This window comes from Tursiops truncatus, chromosome 1 (genome assembly GCF_011762595.2).
Source record: "Tursiops truncatus isolate mTurTru1 chromosome 1, mTurTru1.mat.Y, whole genome shotgun sequence".
NCBI lineage: Eukaryota > Metazoa > Chordata > Mammalia > Artiodactyla > Delphinidae > Tursiops > Tursiops truncatus.
In genome coordinates, this window is record NC_047034.1 from 74159078 (window position 1) to 74179381 (window position 20304).

The 20304-nt window shown below is 42.2% G+C and overlaps 1 protein-coding gene across 1 annotated transcript; it reads right to left on the reverse strand.

Annotated features, from left to right (window-relative positions):
* Window positions 1-9392: 9392 nt before the first annotated feature.
* Window positions 9393-12765, reverse strand: LOC117313366 (uncharacterized). Its single transcript, XM_073793986.1, has 2 exons — window positions 12744-12765; window positions 9393-11297 (listed from the first exon to the last, which is right to left on the reverse strand). The coding sequence occupies exons 1-2, from the start codon at window positions 12763-12765 to the stop codon at window positions 9856-9858; spliced, it is 1464 nt and encodes a 487-aa protein (XP_073650087.1). The 3' UTR covers window positions 9393-9855.
* Between the last annotated feature and the right edge of the window lie 7539 nt (window positions 12766-20304).

Consider the following 20304-nt stretch of genomic DNA (forward strand, 5'->3'; position numbering starts at 1 on the left):
GTAAAGTATAATAAGGTTATTAAAATTAATTATTAAGAAAAAAAATTAAAAAAAAAACATGGACGGATAGAACCCTAGGACAAATGGTGGAAGCAAGACTATACAGACAAGATCTCACACAGAAGCATACACATACACATTCACAAAAAGAGGAAAGGGGAAAAAATCATAGATCTTGCTCCTAAAGTCCACTTCCTTAATTTGGGATGATTGGTTGTCTATTCAGGTATTCCACAGATGCAGGGTACATCAAGTTGATTGTGGAGCTTTAATCCGCTGCTTCTGAGGCTGCTGGGAGAGATTTCCCTTTCTCTTCTTTGTTCTCACAGCTCCCAGGGCTAAGCTTTGGATTTGGCCCTGCCACTGCGTGTAGATCGCTGGAGGGCGTCTGTTTTTTGCTCAGACAGGATGGGGTTAAAAGAGCCGCTGATTGGGGGCTCTGGCGCACTCAGGCCGGCGGGGACGGAGGGGCACAGAGTGCGGGGCGGGCCTGCGGTGGCAAAGGCCGGCGTGACTTTGCACCAGCCTGAGGCGCGCTGTGCGCTCTCCCGGGGAAGTTGTCCCTGGATCCCGGGAACCCGGCAGTGGCGGGCTGCACAGGCTCCGCGGAGGAGGGGTGTGGAGAGTGACCTCGCACACAGGCCCCTCGGTGGCGGCAGCAGCAGCCTTAACGTCTCCCGCCCGCCTCTGGGGTCCGCGCTTTTAGCCGCGGCTTGCGCCCGTCTCTGGATTCCGCGCTTTCAGCCGCGGCTCGCGCCCGTCTCTGGATTCCGCGCTTTCAGCCGCGGCTCGCGCCCGTCTCTGGATTCCGCGCTTTCAGCCGCGGCTCGCGCCCGTCTCTGGATTCCGCGCTTTCAGCCGCGGCTCGCGCCCGTCTCTGGGGTTCGCGCTTTTAGCCGCGGCTCGCGCCCGTCTCTGGAGTTCCTTTAAGCAGCGTTCTTAAACCCCTCTCCTCACGCCCCAGGAAACAAAGAGGGAAGGAAAAGTCTCCTGCCTCTTCTGCAGGTGCAGGCTTTTCCCCGGACTCCCTCCCGGCTAGCTGTGGTGCACTAACCCCTTCAGACTATGTTCAAGCCGCCAACCCCAGTCCTCTCCCTGCGCTCCGGCCTCAGCTCGCAGCCCCGCCCGCCCCGGCGGGTGAGCAGACAAGCCTCTCGGGCTGGTGAGTGCCGGTCGGCACCGATCCTCTGTGCGGGAATCTCCCCGCTTTGCCCTCCGCACCCGTTGCTGTGCACTCCTCCGCAGCTTCGAAGCTCCCCCCTCCGCCTCCCGCAGTCTCCGCCCGCGAAGGGGCTTCCTAGAGTGTGGAAACTTTTCCTCCTTCACAGCTCCCTCCCACTGGTGCAGGTGCCGTCCCTATTCTTTTGTCTCTGTTTTTTCTTTTGCCCTACCCAGGTACGTGGGGAGTTTCTTGCCTTTTGGGAGGTCTGAGGTCTTCTGCCAGCCTTCAGTAGGTGTTCTGTAGGAGTTGTTCCACGTGTAGTTGTATTTCTGGTGTATCTGTGGGGAGGAAGGTGATCTCCGCGTCTTACTCTTCCGCCATCTTCCGCCTTCCCCCCGCTATTGGTGCTTTAAAGAGAAAAAAATGACAAACTCAGGTCATCCACTCATTATCTTAAGACGTGATGTGAAAGTCAGAAGGCATCCATAATAGTGTTTAAAGACACCCTCATCAACTGCAAAGGGCAGATGGTGCTAAACGCCAGGCCTAGGACCTAATAGTAACCTTTATAGAAAGCTGAATTTATAGCATCCACATGTTTCCTATACAAAGGGCAGGTCTCTAACAGGGAAAGAATGGAACCTCAAAACTTGGGATGGGAACATATTCACGTCTGTGCTTGGTAACACTGAACTCCAGAGTCCTCTGAATTTTCTCAGCTTGCAAAAGCAGGCCACTCTCCTTGGATAGAAGATATCAGTCTCCACATCCCCACTGGCTGAAGATATGAAGAGGATTCACCTGAAGCAGATGCTTTGTAAGGCATTATCATCTAACTTAAGATCTCCCCCACCTCCTCTCCTGGCCATTGGTTCAAGTCTTAGCAAAGCCAACTGAGTTAATGCTGGCCCTGCTAAGGGAGGGAATAATTATTCACTGATCGATCTGCAGGAAATATGTACCAGCACATGGGAGCACTTACCAGATGTCATGACTGTCTATAAAGAAAATCCCAAAGAATCAACAACAGTAAACCTTCTGGAACTAACAGCAATTATAGCAAGATCACAGGATACAAGGTTAATATACAGAAGTCAATTGTTTTCCTATATCCCAGCAGTGAGCACATGGAATTTGATATTAAAAGCATAATGCCACTTACCAAAAAAAAAAAAAAAAAAAGAAAAGAAACTTAGGTAAAAATCTAATAAAATATGTACAGGATCTATATGTGAAAACTACAATAATCCGAAGAAAGAGATCAAAGATCTAAACAAATGGAAGGATATTCCATGTTCATGGATGCAAAGACTCAATATTGTCAAGATATGAATTCCTCCCAAACTGATCTATAGACTCAATGTAATCCAAAACAAAATCCTAGCAAGCTGTTTTGTGAATATCAACTGACTGATTCTAAAGTTTATATGAAAAGGTGAAAGACTCAAAATAGCCAACACAAGACTAAAGAAGAAGAACAAAGTTAGAGGACTGACATTACCTAATTTTAAGGCTTATTATAAAGCACAGTAATCAAAACAGCATGATATTGGTGAAAGAGTAGATCTACAGTTTAATGTAACTGAATAGAGAAGCAAAACTAGACCTACACAAGCATAGTCAACTGATCTTTGACAAAGGAGCAAAGGCATTTCAGTGGAGAAGGATAATCTTTTCAACAAGTCATGTTGGAACAATTGGACATTCATATACAAAAATAATGAATTGAGACCCAGATCTTACACCTTTCATAGAAATTAACTTAAAATTGATCATGGACCTAAATGTAAAATTATAAAATTTCTATAGGGTAACCTAGAAGAAAATCCAAGTGACCTTAGGATTGTTGATCAGTTTTTATTTTTTAATATTTATTTTTTTAATTAAAAAATTTATGCATTTTAAGGAAATTAACATTTTCTAATCACAACAGGTATCCACTACCACATTTCATTAATCAAAGCAGCTCTCATCTACCACCACTCTAGACCCTATTTTCACTGGTGCCTGCCTCTGTAATTAATTCTCTTCAGAGCTGTGGTCTCTTAAAAAATGTAAATCAGGTTGCCCCCCTGCTCAAATCCTCTAATGACTTCTGTGATCTTCCAAAATAAAATCCAAATGTATTGCCTTGGCATGCAAAGTCACATATGATCTTTTCTTACCTCTCTGATTTTATCCCATTTCATGTTGGTGAGTTTTCAGATACAACACCAAACCATGATTGCCCAAAGAAAACATTAATAAGTTGGACTTTATTAAAATTTAAATCTTGTGCTCTGTGAAAGACACTATTAAGCCACAGACTGGGAGAAAATATTTTAAAACACATGTCTGATCAACCCAGTATATACAAAGAATTTTAAAAACTCAACAATAAGAAAATGAGCAACTTAATTTAAAAATGAGCAAAAGATCAGGACACCTCACAAAAGAAGATAGATAACAAATAAGTATAATGAAAATATGCTCAACGTCATTCTTCATTAGGGAATTGCAACTTAAAACAATAAGATACCTCTACAAACCTATTAGAATGGTTAAAATCCATAAAGTTGTCAATATCAAATGCTGATGAAGATGCCAGGCAACAGAAACTCTCATTCATTGCTGGTGGCAATACAAAATACTGCAGACACTTTGGAAGAGAGAATACCTGATTCTGGCAAAGCTAAACATAGTCTTACCATACACTCCAGCAACTGTGCTCATAGGGGTTTTACCTAACTGATTTAAAAACCTAAGTCCACAAAAAAAAACCTGCGCACAAAGATTTATAGAAGCTTTTTTCATAATTGCCCAAAAATGGAAGCAACCAAGATGTCTTTTGATAGGTGAATGGATAAACAAACTGTGGTACTTCCATAAAATAGAATATTAGTGACAAAGAGAAATAAGCCATCAAACCACAAAAAGACATGGGTGAACCTTAATTGCCTATATCTAAGTCAAAGAAGCCAGTCTGAAAGGCTATATGCTGCATGATTTCAATTATATGACATTCTAGGAAGGCAAAACTATAGAGATCAGTGGTTCTCAGGGGTTCAGCAATAGAAAGGAAAGGGTTGAATAGGTGAAGCATAGGAGATTCTCTTTTAGGGTGGTGAAAATACTCTGTATGATAATGTAATAATGGATATATATCATTATGTATTTGTCAAAACCAGTAGAATTTTATAGTACAAAAAGTGAAACAATGTATGCAAAATTTTAAAAAATTAGGAAATTGGGGTATCCTAGGAAGGAATACACACTGTGACAATAGAATCTGTGTTACAAATGTATGAAACTACCTCATCGAGGGGGTGAGAGAAAAAGATGCTAACTTAAATAACTTTGGAGATGAGAGAAATCTGTAGGACTTTTAAAGGCAAAGGAACTGCTCTTAAGCACTGCGATATAGTTGATAAGGATACTTACACTGGAAGTATGGGGTTTCAGGTTAACAATTCTGATTCTGCTATAAATGTAAACTGGAAATGAGCAACTAAGAAATGGATGGTGGGTGTGATGTTTCTCACTGCTGGAGTCAGAATTTACAGATGAGAAATGTGAAGAGGCTTGTGTGATAATGGATTACAGTTGGAGGTCTTAATATGAACTATGTTTAGCTTAATATTCTATAAATATAGATGGTTACTTATAAAAATGCACACACACATGTACGTACACATGGGTTAGTATACACACATATATTTCCTTTGTCAGCCGAGAGGGCCCAAAAGAAATAATAAACTACTAGCAATGAGCACACCAAGTACCTATATCTTAGTTTCTAATACCATTATCCAGTAAAATCAACAAGGGCTCCTTGAAGAAATTATTGACTCTAGAACTGGGGCAGGAATATACAAGATGTGCCTGGAGCACCTTGTAGCACCAGAAAGGATGGAAATGTTCAAAAGACAAAACAAAGGAAAAAACAGAAAATAAAAAAAATTTTTAAACTCCACATTGATGTTTAATGAAGGATATAGCAGCCAACTGAAAGAGCTCCTGATGGCCAAAGCTGGAACAATCTGAGCAACAAACTAAAGAAAATACTATTCAGATCCTTTGCCCATTTTAAAATCAGATTATTTGTTGTTTGTTTTGTTTTATTTTTGTTTTTTGCTATTGAGTTGTAAGAGTTCCTTATATACTTTGGATATGAGCCCCTTATCAGATATATGGTTTGTAAATATTTTCTCTCATTCTTAATTTGCTTTGCATCTTGTTGATGGTTTCCTTTGCTGTTCAGAAGCTTCTTAGTTTAATGCATTCCACTTGTTTATTTTCGCTCTTGTTTTCTGTCCTTTGGTGTCAGATCCATACTATTATTGCCAAGAACAATGCCAAGGAACTTTTTCCCTATATATTCTTCTAGAAGTTTGATGGTTTCAGGTCTTGCCCTTAAGTCTTTAATCCATTTTGAGTTGTTTTTTGTGTATCAATCTGAGAGTCTAATTTCATTCTTTTCCATGTGGATATCCATTTTCCTAACACCATTTATTGAGGAGACTATCCTTTCTCCATCGTTTATTCTTGGCGCCTTTGTCAAAAATTAGTTGACCACATAAACATGGATTTATTTCTAAGTTCTATATTCTGTTCCATTGATCTAAGTGTCTATTTTTATGTCAGCACCATATTGTTTCCAACAGGAATATGAAAAGATTCCCAGCATCACTTATCAGCAGGGAAATATGAATCAAACCACAATGAGATATCCTCTCACACCGGTTAGAATGGCTACTATAAAAAACTCAAAAGCTAACAAGTGTTGGCAAGGATGTGGAGAAAAGAGAACCCTTGTACAAGGTTGGTAGGACTGTAAATTGCTACAGTTATTATATAAAACAATATGAAGGTTCCTCAAAAAATTAAAAATAGAACTACCATATGATTCAGCAATACCACTTCTGGGTATATATCTAAAGAAAATGAAATCAGTATCTTGAAGAGATACCCCATGTTCATTGTAGCATTATTCATGATAGCCAAGATATGGAAATAACTTAAATGTCAGTGGATGAATGGATAAAGAAAATGTGGTATATAACATTATATTATATTTTGATGTAATATAGATATAATACATGATATATTATTTTGTCTTAGAAAGGGAGGAAACCCTGATATTTGTGACCAAAAAAGCTGAACTTATAGTAGCAGAGGGGAGGATAGTGGTTACAAGAAACAGTGGTGTAGGGGAAAAAGGGAGATTAGAAAAAAAGAAAAAAAGTAGAACGGTGGTTGCCAGGGCTTGCGGGGAGAAGGTCATGGGGAATTGTTGTTTAATAGGTACAGAGTTACAATTTTGCAAGATGGATGGTGGTGAGGGTTGCACGACAACATGAATGTACTTAATACCTCTGAACTGTACAATGATTAATATAGTAAATTTTATGTAATATTTATTTCACCACAATGAAAGAGAAAATAAAGTACTACTGGGTTATAGCCCAAAGTATAAAATAAATATTCATGAGTACATGCTGACATAAATAAATGATTAAGTGCATATGTCCATACATATATACATACATAAGGAGAGGGAAGAGATACATTTCCTATACAGGACATTCAAAATAATTTATGATGACACTCCACCCTCAGTGATGGGGAGCTTAACATCCCACATTTTTTTTTTTTAGATGTTGGGGGTAGGAGTTTATTAATTTATTTATTTATTTTTGCTGTGTTGGGTCTTCGTTTCTGTGCGAGGGCTTTCTCTAGTTGTGGCAAGCGGGGGCCGCTCTTCGTCGCGGTGCACAGGCCTCTCACTATCGCGGCCTCTCTTGTTGCGGATCACAAGCTCCAGACGCGCAGGCTCAGTAGTTGTGGCTCACGGGCCTAGTTGCTCCACGGCATGTGGGATCCTCCCAGGCCAGGGCTCGAACCCGTGTCCCCTGCATTAGCAGGCAGATTCTCAACCACTGTAACACCAGGGAAGCCCCAACTCCCCACTTCTTAGTTGTGGGCTTTGCACAGTGACTTCCTTCCAAAGAATACGGTACAGTAATATGGGATGTTGGAGAGAGGATGAGGAGAGTGGCAAAGCCTGATAGATGTTACCTCAGCCAGGTGATCAAAGTGATAAATCATGTGAATAGTATGTCCCCTTTAAATAATGTGATGAAAAAGGCACTTTACCTCTGTGGTCTTCCTCTTAAAAACCCATAACTCCAGTCTAATCATGAAGAAAACATCAGACAAACCCAATTTGAGGGATATTCTATAAAATACCTGACCAGGACCCCTCAAAACTGTCAAGGTCATCAAAAATCAAGGAAAGTGAGAAACTGTCACAGTCAAGAGGAGCCTAAGGAGACAAGACAACTAAATGTAATGTGATATTCTAGATGGGATCCTGAAACAGGAAAAGACAGTAGGTAAAAACTAAAATAATAGGAATAAACCTTGAACTTCAGTTAATAATAATGTACCAATACAGTTTTGTTAATTATAATAATAAATGTGCTATACTAATGTAAGATGTTAATAATAAGGGAAACTGGGTGTGATGTGTATGGTAACTCTTTTTACTGTCTTCTTGACTTTTTCATAAATTGGAAACTGTTCTAAAGAAAGGTCTATTACACCTACTACTATATGTAAAATAGATATACAACAAGGACTTGCTGCATAGCATATGGAACTATATTCAATATCTTGTAATAACCTGTAATGGAAAAGAATCTGAAGTTGTACAGCTGAAACTAACACAATATTGTAAATCAACTATAGTTAAATAAACAAATTAAAAAAAGAAAATAACAGAGAAATAAGGTCTACGAAAAAATCAAAACCTAAGACCTCAAAAACATTTGCACATATTCTGGGTGTTTCTGATTACTTCTCACTGTGCCCCCAATCTCCCCAACCAGTTCTACTCAGACTTCCTTCTAACTCTTGTCCTGTTAGGAGGACTTGAGCCTTCATTCTCATCCTCTGAATAATGAGAGCCGCTGACAAGCATTAACTCAGGAGTGAGGTAGTTAGATCAGAATTTTAAGTAGAACACCCTGTCCTCTGTGTGATGGGTGGATTGCAGGGTGTGTGGAGACAGGGAGCAAAGGAGAACAGCTTGAGGGCCATTGCAATAGTTCAGGTGAGAAATGACCTCAGTCAAAGCTTGGGAGGTGTGGGTAAGGATAGCAAGGACTTGGTCTCTGCTGGAGAGTAGGGAAGCAAAGGAAAGGAGTGGAGAATGATGTGTTGTCTCTGGCTTCGGTGAATGCAGAGAAGGTATCATTACCCGAGAGAGAGAATACCTAAGGAGGAATGACAGTGGGTGTCCCTGGAGTTGGGTGGGCAGTAAGAGATACTAAGTGCCCTTCAACCTATTGAGTTTGGGTGCCTATGGCAGTCTCAAAAGGGATGTCCCTGACATATGCTCATGGCTGTGATGAAATAGCTTTGGGTAACTTGAGACAACCTGCCTGAGATGATGTGGTTAAGTAGTTAGAGCCAGGTGATTCCCAGGAAGGAGGGAGCCCCCACGTCCTGATGTGATTGATGGCAGGAAAGGCTACAGAAATGTCAGGGAGGGTAACCACTGCAATGACCTTGGATCTGTATTTCTCCAGGCTATTCAGCACTTTGGCTTCCATGATTCCAGCTGGCCCAACCTTTACTTCCTTTAGTGACACTGTCACTTTCTCCTTCAGAGACCAGTTCCAGGAGTCTCTCCTCTCCCCATCTTGCCCAGTTCTGCTTCTTTGCTTTCCTAAAGTCTTCCTTAACCATGGAAGCAGTTAGTAAGACTCTTGGAAACCATGAGGACATTCTATGGAGAGAAAACCTGGGCAGGGACCAGAACCCAGGTGGAGCCTCCACTCCCTCCCCGTGCCTTTGGCCATGGGCTAGGATTGGGCTCCGGGGCTATAATGTAAAGCAGTGTTGAACTGAGATGAATAGATCCTCTTCCCCCAACCAGAATAACCTATCTCCTCTTCATGACTGCCAAGTGCTACTTTCAGGTGCATGAATGAAGTTGTTTCATGACTGCTAAGTGCTCCTTTCAGGTGCATGAATGAAGTTGTTTTGTTTTCTTTTGGTGTTGTTGTGATCTCATTTTTAGAAGCTGTTGAATGTATTGAATGGTTTGGGGAGCAGAATTAAAAAGGGGTCAAAATGTCTGTCCTCCTTTGGAAATTGGCCAAGAGTCATTTGCAACCATTAACCCCCACACAGGTTTCTATATGGTGAGCGACAGAGGGTAAAAAGCCAAAGAGAATACAGGATCCCAGGTCTTCCAGCATTTATTCTGTATTATTGTACACACTCACAGATTCAACAATAGTAGTGGGGATGCAGTCAGAGTTGCTGTAGTCACTGTCTCTTCAAGCAGAGGCTCTGGACACCTGAGGTTGGGATTGGGCTCATCAGGGGTGGGTGCTGGGCAATAGCTCCCCTCCCCGCCAAGCCCTATCCAAGGGACATGCAGAAGGACAGGGTCAGGCAGGTTCACAGATAAGGTGGGCCACCCAGGCTGGGGACTGGAGGTAAGCCAGGCCACTGGCTCTCTCTTCACTTGTGTGGGATTTCCAGGGGCCTCTGGGCCCCTAGGGGTGGTTACTTATATTTGGGGGACACTACACCTCCTGCTTCTTTAGGGTCAAGACTTCTCCCTTCAGTCGCTGGACTGGGTTGGTCTCTTGGACCTGGCCAGGAGTTGGGACAAGAAGAGGCTACTTCAGCAACCCCTCCTACTGCTTCAGCTGCTGCTCCCCTTTCTTTTCCAGTTGCTCATCTTTCTTTGCTAGCTCTTGATCCAGCCGCTGGCCCAAGACCTTCTTCTCCTGTTTCAGCTGTTCCACATGCTTTCCTTGCTCCTGTGACACTTTCTGCTGCTGCTGCTGTTCCACAGGCTTTCCTTGCTCCTGGGACTCTTTCTGCTGCTGCTGCTGCTGTTCCACAGGCTTTCCTTGCTCCTGTGACTCTTTCTGCTGCTGCTGCTGCTGCTGTTCCACAGGCTTTCCTTGCTCCTGTGACTCTTTCTGCTGCTGCTGCTGTTCCACAGGCTTTCCTTGCTCCTGTGACTCTTTCTGCTGCTGCTGCTGCTGTATCACAGGCTTTCCTTTCTCCTGTGACTCTTTCTGCTGCTGCTGCTGTTCCACAGGCTTTACTTTCTCCTGAGACTCTTTCTGCTGCTGCTGCTGCTGTATCACAGGCTTTCCTTTCTCCTGAGACTCTTTCTGCTGCTGCTGCTGCTGTTCCACAGGCTTTCCTTTCTCCTGTGACTCTTTCTGCTGCTGCTGCTGTTCCACAGGCTTTCCTTGCTCCTGGGACTCTTTCTGCTGCTGCTGCTGTATCACAGGCTTTCCTTTCTCCTGAGACTCTTTCTGCTGCTGCTGCTGCTGTCCCACAGGCTTTCCTTTCTCCTGTGACTCTTTCTGCTGCTGCTGCTGTTCCACAGGCTTTCCTTTCTCCTGTGACTCTTTCTGCTGCTGCTGCTGCTGTTCCACAGGCTTTCCTTTCTCCTGTGACTCTTTCTGCTGCTGCTGCTGCTGTATCACAGGCTTTCCTTTCTCCTGTGACTCTTTCTGCTGCTGCTGCTGTATCACAGGCTTTCCTTTCTCCTGTGACTCTTTCTGCTGCTGCTGCTGTTCCACAGGCTTTCCTTGCTCCTGGGACTCTTTCTGCTGCTGCTGCTGCTGTCCCACAGGCTTTCCTTTCTCCTGTGACTCTTTCTGCTGCTGCTGCTGTATCACAGGCTTTCCTTTCTCCTGTGACTCTTTCTGCTGCTGCTGCTGCTGTTCCACAGGCTTTACTTTCTCCTGTGACTCTTTCTGCTGCTGCTGCTGTTCCACAGGCTTTCCTTTCTCCTGTGACTCTTTCTGCTGCTGCTGCTGTATCACAGGCTTTCCTTTCTCCTGTGACTCTGCTGCTGCTGCTGCTGCTGTTCCACAGGCTTTCCTTGCTCCTGGGACTCTTTCTGCTGCTGCTGCTGTTCCACATGCTTTCCTTGCTCCTGTGACACTTTCTTCTGCTGCTGCTGTTCCACAGGCTTTCCTTGCTCCTGTGATTCTTGCTGTTGCTGCTGCTGTTCCACATGCTTTCCTTGCTCCTCTGACTTTTGCTGCTGCTGCTGCTGCTGCTGCTGCTGCTGCTGCTGCTGTTCCTGCTGCTGTGGCTCCTGTTGCCGTGGCTCACACTCTTTCTTGGGCACCTCCTTCACAGGAGTTGTGTGTTTCTTCCCGAACTCCATGGGATCCTTCCCTGGGATCTCCGAGGGTACCTTCTGGGATGGGGCAGGCAGTGGAGTTGGCTGCTTCACTTGCTCCTGCTGGATGTTGGTGGGAGGAGAAACAGGCTTGAGGGGCTCCTTACTGGGGGCAGGGGGCAAGGTCACTGGCAGAGTACATTGCTGAGACATCTTGGAAGCTGCTTTAGGTCAACCTGAAAATCAGGATGGGTCAGAGGGTTAATTGAAGGCGAGGAAGTAGATGAACCCCTGGAAATATGCAGCAGCGCCTGGTTTCTCAGCATCCTCTCTTCCCTTGGGTGGGGGTACTCTCCCACCCACGCTGGGCTATCATTCCCCAGAAGCAGCAGAGTGAAGGGTAGGAATGGAGAGGGGCAGGGAAAGGCCCTCCTGGGAGCCTCTTGTTCCCAAGAGACAACAAAGAGGACTCTCCAGAGGTGCTCTGCAAAGGTGGGCTGGTACCACTTCACCTCCTGCTCTTGCCTATCCTTGTCTCTCCCTTGTTTCTGACCTTCATGTACAAAGAAGAGAGATGAGCTCTGGGATTATGACAGGAAGAGGGAAGGTGCCACGAAAAGAAAGGTCTCCTGGAGAACTCCCGAGTCCTGGAAAATCAGTAGCCCATCCCGAGAGGATCTGAGAGGTGAGGGTGCACGCCCTGGACTGGAGTCACATGACATGATCTCAGCTTAAATCTCCCAGTGAAATGCTGTGTGGTTCTGCGAAAGTCATTTAGCCCCTCTGGACCTCAGGTTTCTCCTCTGTAAAATGAACAGATTGGCCTATTCAGCTCCAGAGCTGCTTTCTCTCCTGACCATCTGAGCTTTAGCTGGTGGTGGTGGGAGGGGGCTGGAAGGTTGCTGAGAGTTGGAGTTGGTTCTTTCAAGTCTCCTACTTCTAAGCTGGGTTTCCCTGTCCCTGCTCAGCCTGGGTTCTCCAAATAGAAAGTGTTCCCCATGCTGCATTTCTCCCTTTGGTAGCACAGCCAAGAGTTACAAGCATGTCCCCGGACACCCTGCCTCCATAAAGAAGGCAAAATCACAGTCAGCCCAAATCAATCAGGAGAGAAACTGGCCATATTTCCCCTTTATCCCCATCTTACTCCTCTCTCTGTCTCTTTCTATTTCTCTGTCTCTCTGCCTCTCTGTCTCTCTGCCTTTCTTCCTCTCTCTCTCTCTCTCTCTCTCTCTCTCTCTCTCTCTCTCTCTCTGTCTCTCTCTCTCTCTCTCTCTCTAAAATACGGTCCCAAGAAAGTATGGGGTAGGAGGAGATTGCTGTCTGTTCTGTGTTTCCATACCATGGCACCTAGCCCTCAGCACAGTGACCTGAGCCCTTCAAGAAGGACAGTAGTCCTGTTGAATCCAGCACACAAATGATACCTACACCCACCTGGCTGGCCACCCCCAGCCATGTTCTGGCCCGTGGGAGACCCCTGGTCCCAACCTTGGTTCTGCCAGCTAACACTTACCTGACTCACAGTGAGGATGGCTGCAGAAGCTTCTAGTGGAACACTGAGCCGAGCAGGGGCCGGGGTGCCCTTTATACTGTTCCTCAGCCTCGCCTCTTTCCCAAGGTGAAGGAGATGGACTGGTTTCACCACTCCTGTTGGTCTACTTCCTCTAGCCCCTTCCTGACTCATCATAGGAACCTTAAGCAAAAAACCCGTCAGGGCCCCTTTTCACAGGGACACACAGCTCCTGCCTGGCCAGAGGGCTCTGGGGGCTCATTCACTCCTGTGATCCTCGCGACCTGGGCACAGGGAGGTGAGGGAGGCATTTCAGGAACCTGGTCCCCTTTTCCTCTTGTTTTGTGACCTCAGCCAAGCTTTTCTTCTGAATCTCAGTTTCTCCACCATACTGTTTCCAAAAGGAATATGAAAAGATTCCCAGCATCACTTATCAGCAGGGAAATATGAATCAAACCACAATGAGATATCCTCTCACACCAGTTAGAATGGCTACTATAAAAAAGTCAAAAGCTAACAAGTGTTGGCAAGGATGTAGAGAAAAGAGAACCCTTGTACACTGTTGGTAGGACTGTAAATTGCTACAGTTATTATATAAAACAATATGAAGGTTCCTCAAAAAATTAAAAATAGAACTACCATATGATTCAGCAATACCACTTCTGGGTATATATCTAAAGAAAATGAAATCAGTATCTTTTTTTTTTTTTTAACATCTTTATTGGGGTATAATTGCTTTACAATGGTGTGTTAGTTTCTGCTTTATAACAAAGTGAATCAGTCATACATAAACATATGTTCCCATACGTCTTCCCTCTTGCGTCTCCCTCCCTCCCACCCTCCCTATCCCACCCCTCCAGGCTGTCACAAAGCACCGAGCCAATATCCCTGTGCCATGCGGCTGCTTCCCACTAGCTATCTACCTTACTACGTTTGTTAGTGTGTATATGTCCATGACTCTCTCTCGCCCTGTCACAGCTCACCCTTCCCCCTCCCCATAACCTCAAGTCCGTTCTCTAGGAGGTCTGCGTCTTTATTCCTGCCTTACCCCTAGGTTCTTCATGACATTTTTTTTTCTTAAATTTCATATATATGGGTTAGCATACGGTATTTGTCTCTCTCTTTCTGACTTACTTCACTCTGTATGACAGACTCTAGGTCTATCCACCTCATTACAAATAGCTCAGTTTCGTTTCTTTTTATGGCTGAGTAATATTCCATTGTATATATGTGCCACATCTTCTTTATCCATTCATCCGATGATGGGCACTTAGGTTGTTTCCATCTCCGGGCTATTGTAAATAGAGCTGCAATGAACACTTTGGTACATGACTCTTTTTGAATTTCGGTTTTCTCAGGGTATATGCCCAGTAGTGGGATTGCTGGGTCATATGGTAGCTCTATTTGTAGTTTTTTAAGGAACCTCCATACTGTTCTCCATAGTGGCTGAACCAATTCACATTCCCACCAGCAGTGCAAGAGTGTTCCCTTTCCTCCACACCCTCTCCAGCATTTATTGTTTCTAGATTTTTTGATGATGGCCATTCTGACTGGTGTGAGATGATATCTCATTGTAGTTTTGATTTGCATTTCTCTAATGATTAATGATGTTGAGCATTCTTTCATGTGTTTGTTGGCAGTCTGTATATCTTCTTTGGAGAAATGTCTATTTAGGTCTTCTGCCCATTTTTGGATTGGGTTGTTTGTTTTTTTGTTATTGAGCTGCATGAGCTGCTTGTAAATTTTGGAGATTAATCCTTTGTCGGTTGCTTCATTTGCAAATATTTTCTCCCATTCTGAGGGTTGTCTTTTGGTCTTGTTTATGGTTTCCTTTGCTGTGCAAAAGCTTTGAAGTTTCATTAGGTCCCATTTGTTTATTTTTGTTGTTATGTCCATTACTCTAGGAGGTGGGTCAGAAAGGATCTTGCTGTGATTTATGTCATAGAGTGTTCTGCCTATGTTTTTGTCTAAGAGTTTGATAGTTTCTGGCCTTACGTTTAGGTCTTTAATCCATTTTGAGCTTATTTTTGTGTATGGTGTTAGGGAGTGATCTAATCTCATACTTTTAAAAGTACCTGTCCAGTTTTCCCAGCACCACTTATTGAAGAGGCTGTCCTTTCTCCACTGTACATTCCTGCCACCTTTATCAAAGATAAGGTGTCCATATGTGTGTGGGTTTATCTCTGGGCTTTCTATCCTGTTCCATTGATCTATCTTTCTGTTTTTGTGCCAGTACCATACCGTCTTGATAACTGTAGCTTTGTAGTATAGTCTGAAGTCAGGGAGCCTGATTCCTCCAGTTCCTTTTTTCATTCTCAAGATTGCTTTGGCTATTCGGGATCTTTTGTGTTTCCATACAAATTGCAAAATTTTTTGTTCTAGTTCTGTGAAAAATGCCCGTGGTAGTTTGATAGGGATTGCATTGAATCTGTAGATTGCTTTGGGTAGTAGAGTCATTTTCACAATGTTGATTCTTCCAATCCAAGAACATGGTATATCTATCCATCTATTTGTATCATCTTTTTTTTTTTTTCCATAGAGGTTATTTATTTATTTATTTATTTATTTTTTAACATCTTTATTGCGGTATATTTGCTTTACAATGGTGTGTTAGTTTCTGCTTTATAACAAAGTTAATCAGTTATACATATACATATGTTCCCATACCTCTTCCCTCTTGAGTCTCTCTCCCTCCCACCCCCCCTATCCCACCCCTCCAGGCTGTCACAAAGCACCAAGCCAATATCCCTGTGCCATGCGGCTGCTTCCAACTAGCTATCTACCTTACTACGTTTGTTAGTGTATATATGTCCATGACTCTCTCTCACCCTGTCACAGCTCACCCTTCTCCCTCCCCATAATCTCAAGTCCGTTCTCTAGGAGGTCTGCATCTTTATTCCTGCCTTACCCCTAGGTTCTTCATGACATTTTTTTTTTCTTAAATTCCATATATATGTGTTAGCATACGGTATTTGTCTCTTTCTTTCTGACTTACTTCACTCTGTATGACAGACTTTAGGTCTATCCACCTCATTACAAATAGCTCAGTTTCGTTTCTTTTTATGGCTGAGTAATATTCCATTGTATATATGTGCCACATCTTCTTTATCCATTCATCCGATGATGGGCACTTAGGTTGTTTCCATCTCCGGGCTATTGTAAATAAAGCTGCAATGAACATTTTGGTACATGACTCTTTTTGAATTTCGGTTTTTCTCAGGGTATATGCCCAGTAGTGGGATTGCTGGGTCATATGGTAGTTCTATTTGTAGCTTTTTAAGGAACATCCATACTGTTCTCCATAGTGGCTGAACCAATTCACATTCCCACCAGCAGTGCAAGAGTGTTCCCCTTCCTCCACACCCTCTCCAGCATTTATTGTTTCTAGATTTTTTGATGATGACCATTCTGACTGGTGTGAGATGATATCTCATTGTAGTTTTGATTTGCATTTCTCTAATGATTAATGATGTTGAGCATTCTTTCATGTGTTTGTTGGCAGTCTGTATATCTTCTTTGGAGAAATGTCTATTTAGGTCTTCTGCCCATTTTTGGATTGGGTTGTTTGTTTTTTTGTTATTGAGCTGCATGAGCTGCTTGTAAATTTTGGAGATTAATCCTTTGTCGGTTGCTTCATTTGCAAATATTTTCTCCCATTCTGAGGGTTGTCTTTTGGTCTTGTTTATGGTTTCCTTTGCTGTGCAAAAGCTTTGAAGTTTCATTAGGTCCCATTTGTTTATTTTTGTTGTTATGTCCATTACTCTAGGAGGTGGGTCAGAAAGGATCTTGCTGTGATTTATGTCATAGAGTGTTCTGCCTATGTTTTTGTCTAAGAGTTTGATAGTTTCTGGCCTTACGTTTAGGTCTTTAATCCATTTTGAGCTTATTTTTGTGTATGGTGTTAGGGAGTGATCTAATCTCATACTTTTAAAAGTACCTGTCCAGTTTTCCCAGCACCACTTATTGAAGAGGCTGTCCTTTCTCCACTGTACATTCCTGCCACCTTTATCAAAGATAAGGTGTCCATATGTGCGTGGGTTTATCTCTGGGCTTTCTATCCTGTTCCATTGATCTATCTTTCTGTTTTTGTGCCAGTACCATACCGTCTTGATAACTGTAGCTTTGTAGTATAGTCTGAAGTCAGGGAGCCTGATTCCTCCAGTTCCTTTTTTCATTCTCAAGATTGCTTTGGCTATTCGGGATCTTTTGTGTTTCCATACAAATTGCAAAATTTTTTGTTCTAGTTCTGTGAAAAATGCCCGTGGTAGTTTGATAGGGATTGCATTGAATCTATAGATTGCTTTGGGTAGTAGCGTCATTTTCACAATGTTGATTCTTCCAATCCAAGAACATGGTATATCTCTCCATCTATTTGTATCATCTTTAATTTCTTTCATCAGTGTCTTATAATTTTCTGCATACAGGTCTTTTGTCTCCTTAGGTAGGTTTATTCCTAGATATTTTATTCTTTTTGTTGCAATGGTAAATGGGAGTGTTTTCTTGATTTCACTTTCAGATTTTTCATCATTAGTATATAGGAATGCCAGAGATTTCTGTGCATTAATTTTGTATCCTGCCACTTTACCAAATTCATTGATTAGCTCTAGTAGTTTTCTGGTAGCATCTTTAGGATTCTCTATGTATAGGATCATGTCATCTGCAAACAGTGACAGCTTTACTTCTTCTTTTCCGATTTGGATTCATTTTATTTCCTTTTCTTCTCTGATTGCTGTGGCTAAAACTTCCAAAACTATGTTGAATAAGAGTGGTGAGAGTGGGCAACCTTGTCTTGTTCCTGATCTTAGTGGAAATGCTTTCAGTTTTTCACCATTGAGGATGATGTTTGCTGTGGGCTTGTCATATATGGTCTTTATTATGTTGAGGAAAGTTCCCTCTATGCCTACTTTCTGCAGGGTTTTTATCATAAATGGGTGTTGAATTTTGTCAAAAGCTTTCTCTGCATCTATTGAGATGATCATATGGTTTTTCTCCTTCAATTTGTTAATATGATTTATCACATTGATAGATTTGCATATATTGAAGAATCCTTGCATTCCTGGAATAAACCCCACTTGATCATGGTGTATGATCCTTTTAATGTGCTGTTGGATTCTGTTTGCTAGTATTTTGCTGAGGATTTTTGCATCTATGTTCATCAGTGATATTGGCCTGTAGTTTTCTTTCTGTGTGACATCCTTGTCTGGTTTTGGTATCAAGGTGATGGTGGCCTCGTAGAAGGAGTTTGGGAGTGTTCCTCCCTCTGCTATATTTTGGAAGAGTTTGAGAAGGATAGGTGTTAGCTCTTCTCTAAATGTTTGATAGAATTCGCCTGTGAAACCATCTGGTCCTGGGCTTTTGTTTGTTGGAAGATTTTTAATCACAGTTTCAATGTCAGTGCTTGTGATTGGTCTGTTCATATTTTCTATTTCTTCCTGATTCAGTCTTGGCAGGTTGTGCATTTCTAAGAATTTGTTCATTTCTTCCAGATTGTCCATTTTATTGGCATAGTGTTGCTTGTAGTAATCTCTCATGATCTTTTTTATTTCTGCAGTGTCAGTTGTTACCTCTCCTTTTTCATTTCTAATTCTATTGATTTGAGTCTTCTCTCTTTTTTTCTTGATGCGTCTGGCTAGTGGTTTATCTATTTTGTTTATCTTCTCAAACAACCAGCTTTTAGTTTTATTGATCTTTGCTATTGTTTCCTTCATTTCTTTTTCATTTAGAAATCAGTATCTTGAAGAGATACCCCATGTTCATTGTAGCATTATTCATGATAGCCAAGATATGGAAATAACTTAAATGTCAGTGGATGAATGGATAAAGAAAATGTGGTATATAACATTATATTATATTTTGATGTAATATAGATATAATACATGATATATTATTTTGTCTTAGAAAGGGAGGAAACCCTGATATTTGTGACCAAAAAAGCTGAACTTATAGTAGCAGAGGGGAGGATAGTGGTTACAAGAAACAGTGGTGTAGGGGAAAAAGGGAGATTAGAAAAAAAGAAAAAAAGTAGAACGGTGGTTGCCAGGGCTTGCGGGGAGAAGGTCATGGGGAATTGTTGTTTAATAGGTACAGAGTTACAATTTTGCAAGATGGATGGTGGTGAGGGTTGCACGACAACATGAATGTACTTAATACCTCTGAACTGTACAATGATTAATATAGTAAATTTTATGTAATATTTATTTCACCACAATGAAAGAGAAAATAAAGTACTACTGGGTTATAGCCCAAAGTATAAAATAAATATTCATGAGTACATGCTGACATAAATAAATGATTAAGTGCATATGTCCATACATATATACATACATAAGGAGAGGGAAGAGATACATTTCCTATACAGGACATTCAAAATAATTTATGATGACACTCCACCCTCAGTGATGGGGAGCTTAACATCCCACATTTTTTTTTTTAGATGTTGGGGGTAGGAGTTTATTAATTTATTTATTTATTTTTGCTGTGTTGGGTCTTCGTTTCTGTGCGAGGGCTTTCTCTAGTTGTGGCAAGCGGGGGCCACTCTTCGTCGCCTTGCGCAGGCCTCTCTCGATCGCGGCCTCTCTTGTTGCTGATCACAAGCTCCAGACGCGCAGGCTCAGTAGTTGTGGCTCACGGGCCTAGTTGCTCCACGGCATGTGGGATCCTCCCAGGCCAGGGCTCGAACCCGTGTCCCCTGCATTAGCAGGCAGATTCTCAACCACTGTAACACCAGGGAAGCCCCAACTCCCCACTTCTTAGTTGTGGGCTTTGCACAGTGACTTCCTTCCAAAGAATACAGTACAGTAATATGGGATGTTGGAGAGAGGATGAGGAGAGTGGCAAAGCCTGATAGATGTTACCTCAGCCAGGTGATCAAAGTGATAAATCATGTGAATAGTATGTCCCCTTTAAATAATGTGATGAAAAAGGCACTTTACCTCTGTGGTCTTCCTCTTAAAAACCCATAACTCCAGTCTAATCATGAAGAAAACATCAGACAAACCCAATTTGAGGGATATTCTATAAAATACCTGACCAGGACCCCTCAAAACTGTCAAGGTCATCAAAAATCAAGGAAAGTGAGAAACTGTCACAGTCAAGAGGAGCCTAAGGAGACAAGACAACTAAATGTAATGTGATATTCTAGATGGGATCCTGAAACAGGAAAAGACAGTAGGTAAAAACTAAAATAATAGGAATAAACCTTGAACTTCAGTTAATAATAATGTACCAATACAGTTTTGTTAATTATAATAATAAATGTGCTATACTAATGCAAGATGTTAATAATAAGGGAAACTGGGTGTGATGTGTATGGTAACTCTTTTTACTGTCTTCTTGACTTTTTCATAAATTGGAAACTGTTCTAAAGAAAGGTCTATTACACCTACTACTATATGTAAAATAGATATACAACAAGGATTTGCTGCATAGCATATGGAACTATATTCAATATCTTGTAATAACCTATAATGGAAAAGAATCTGAAGT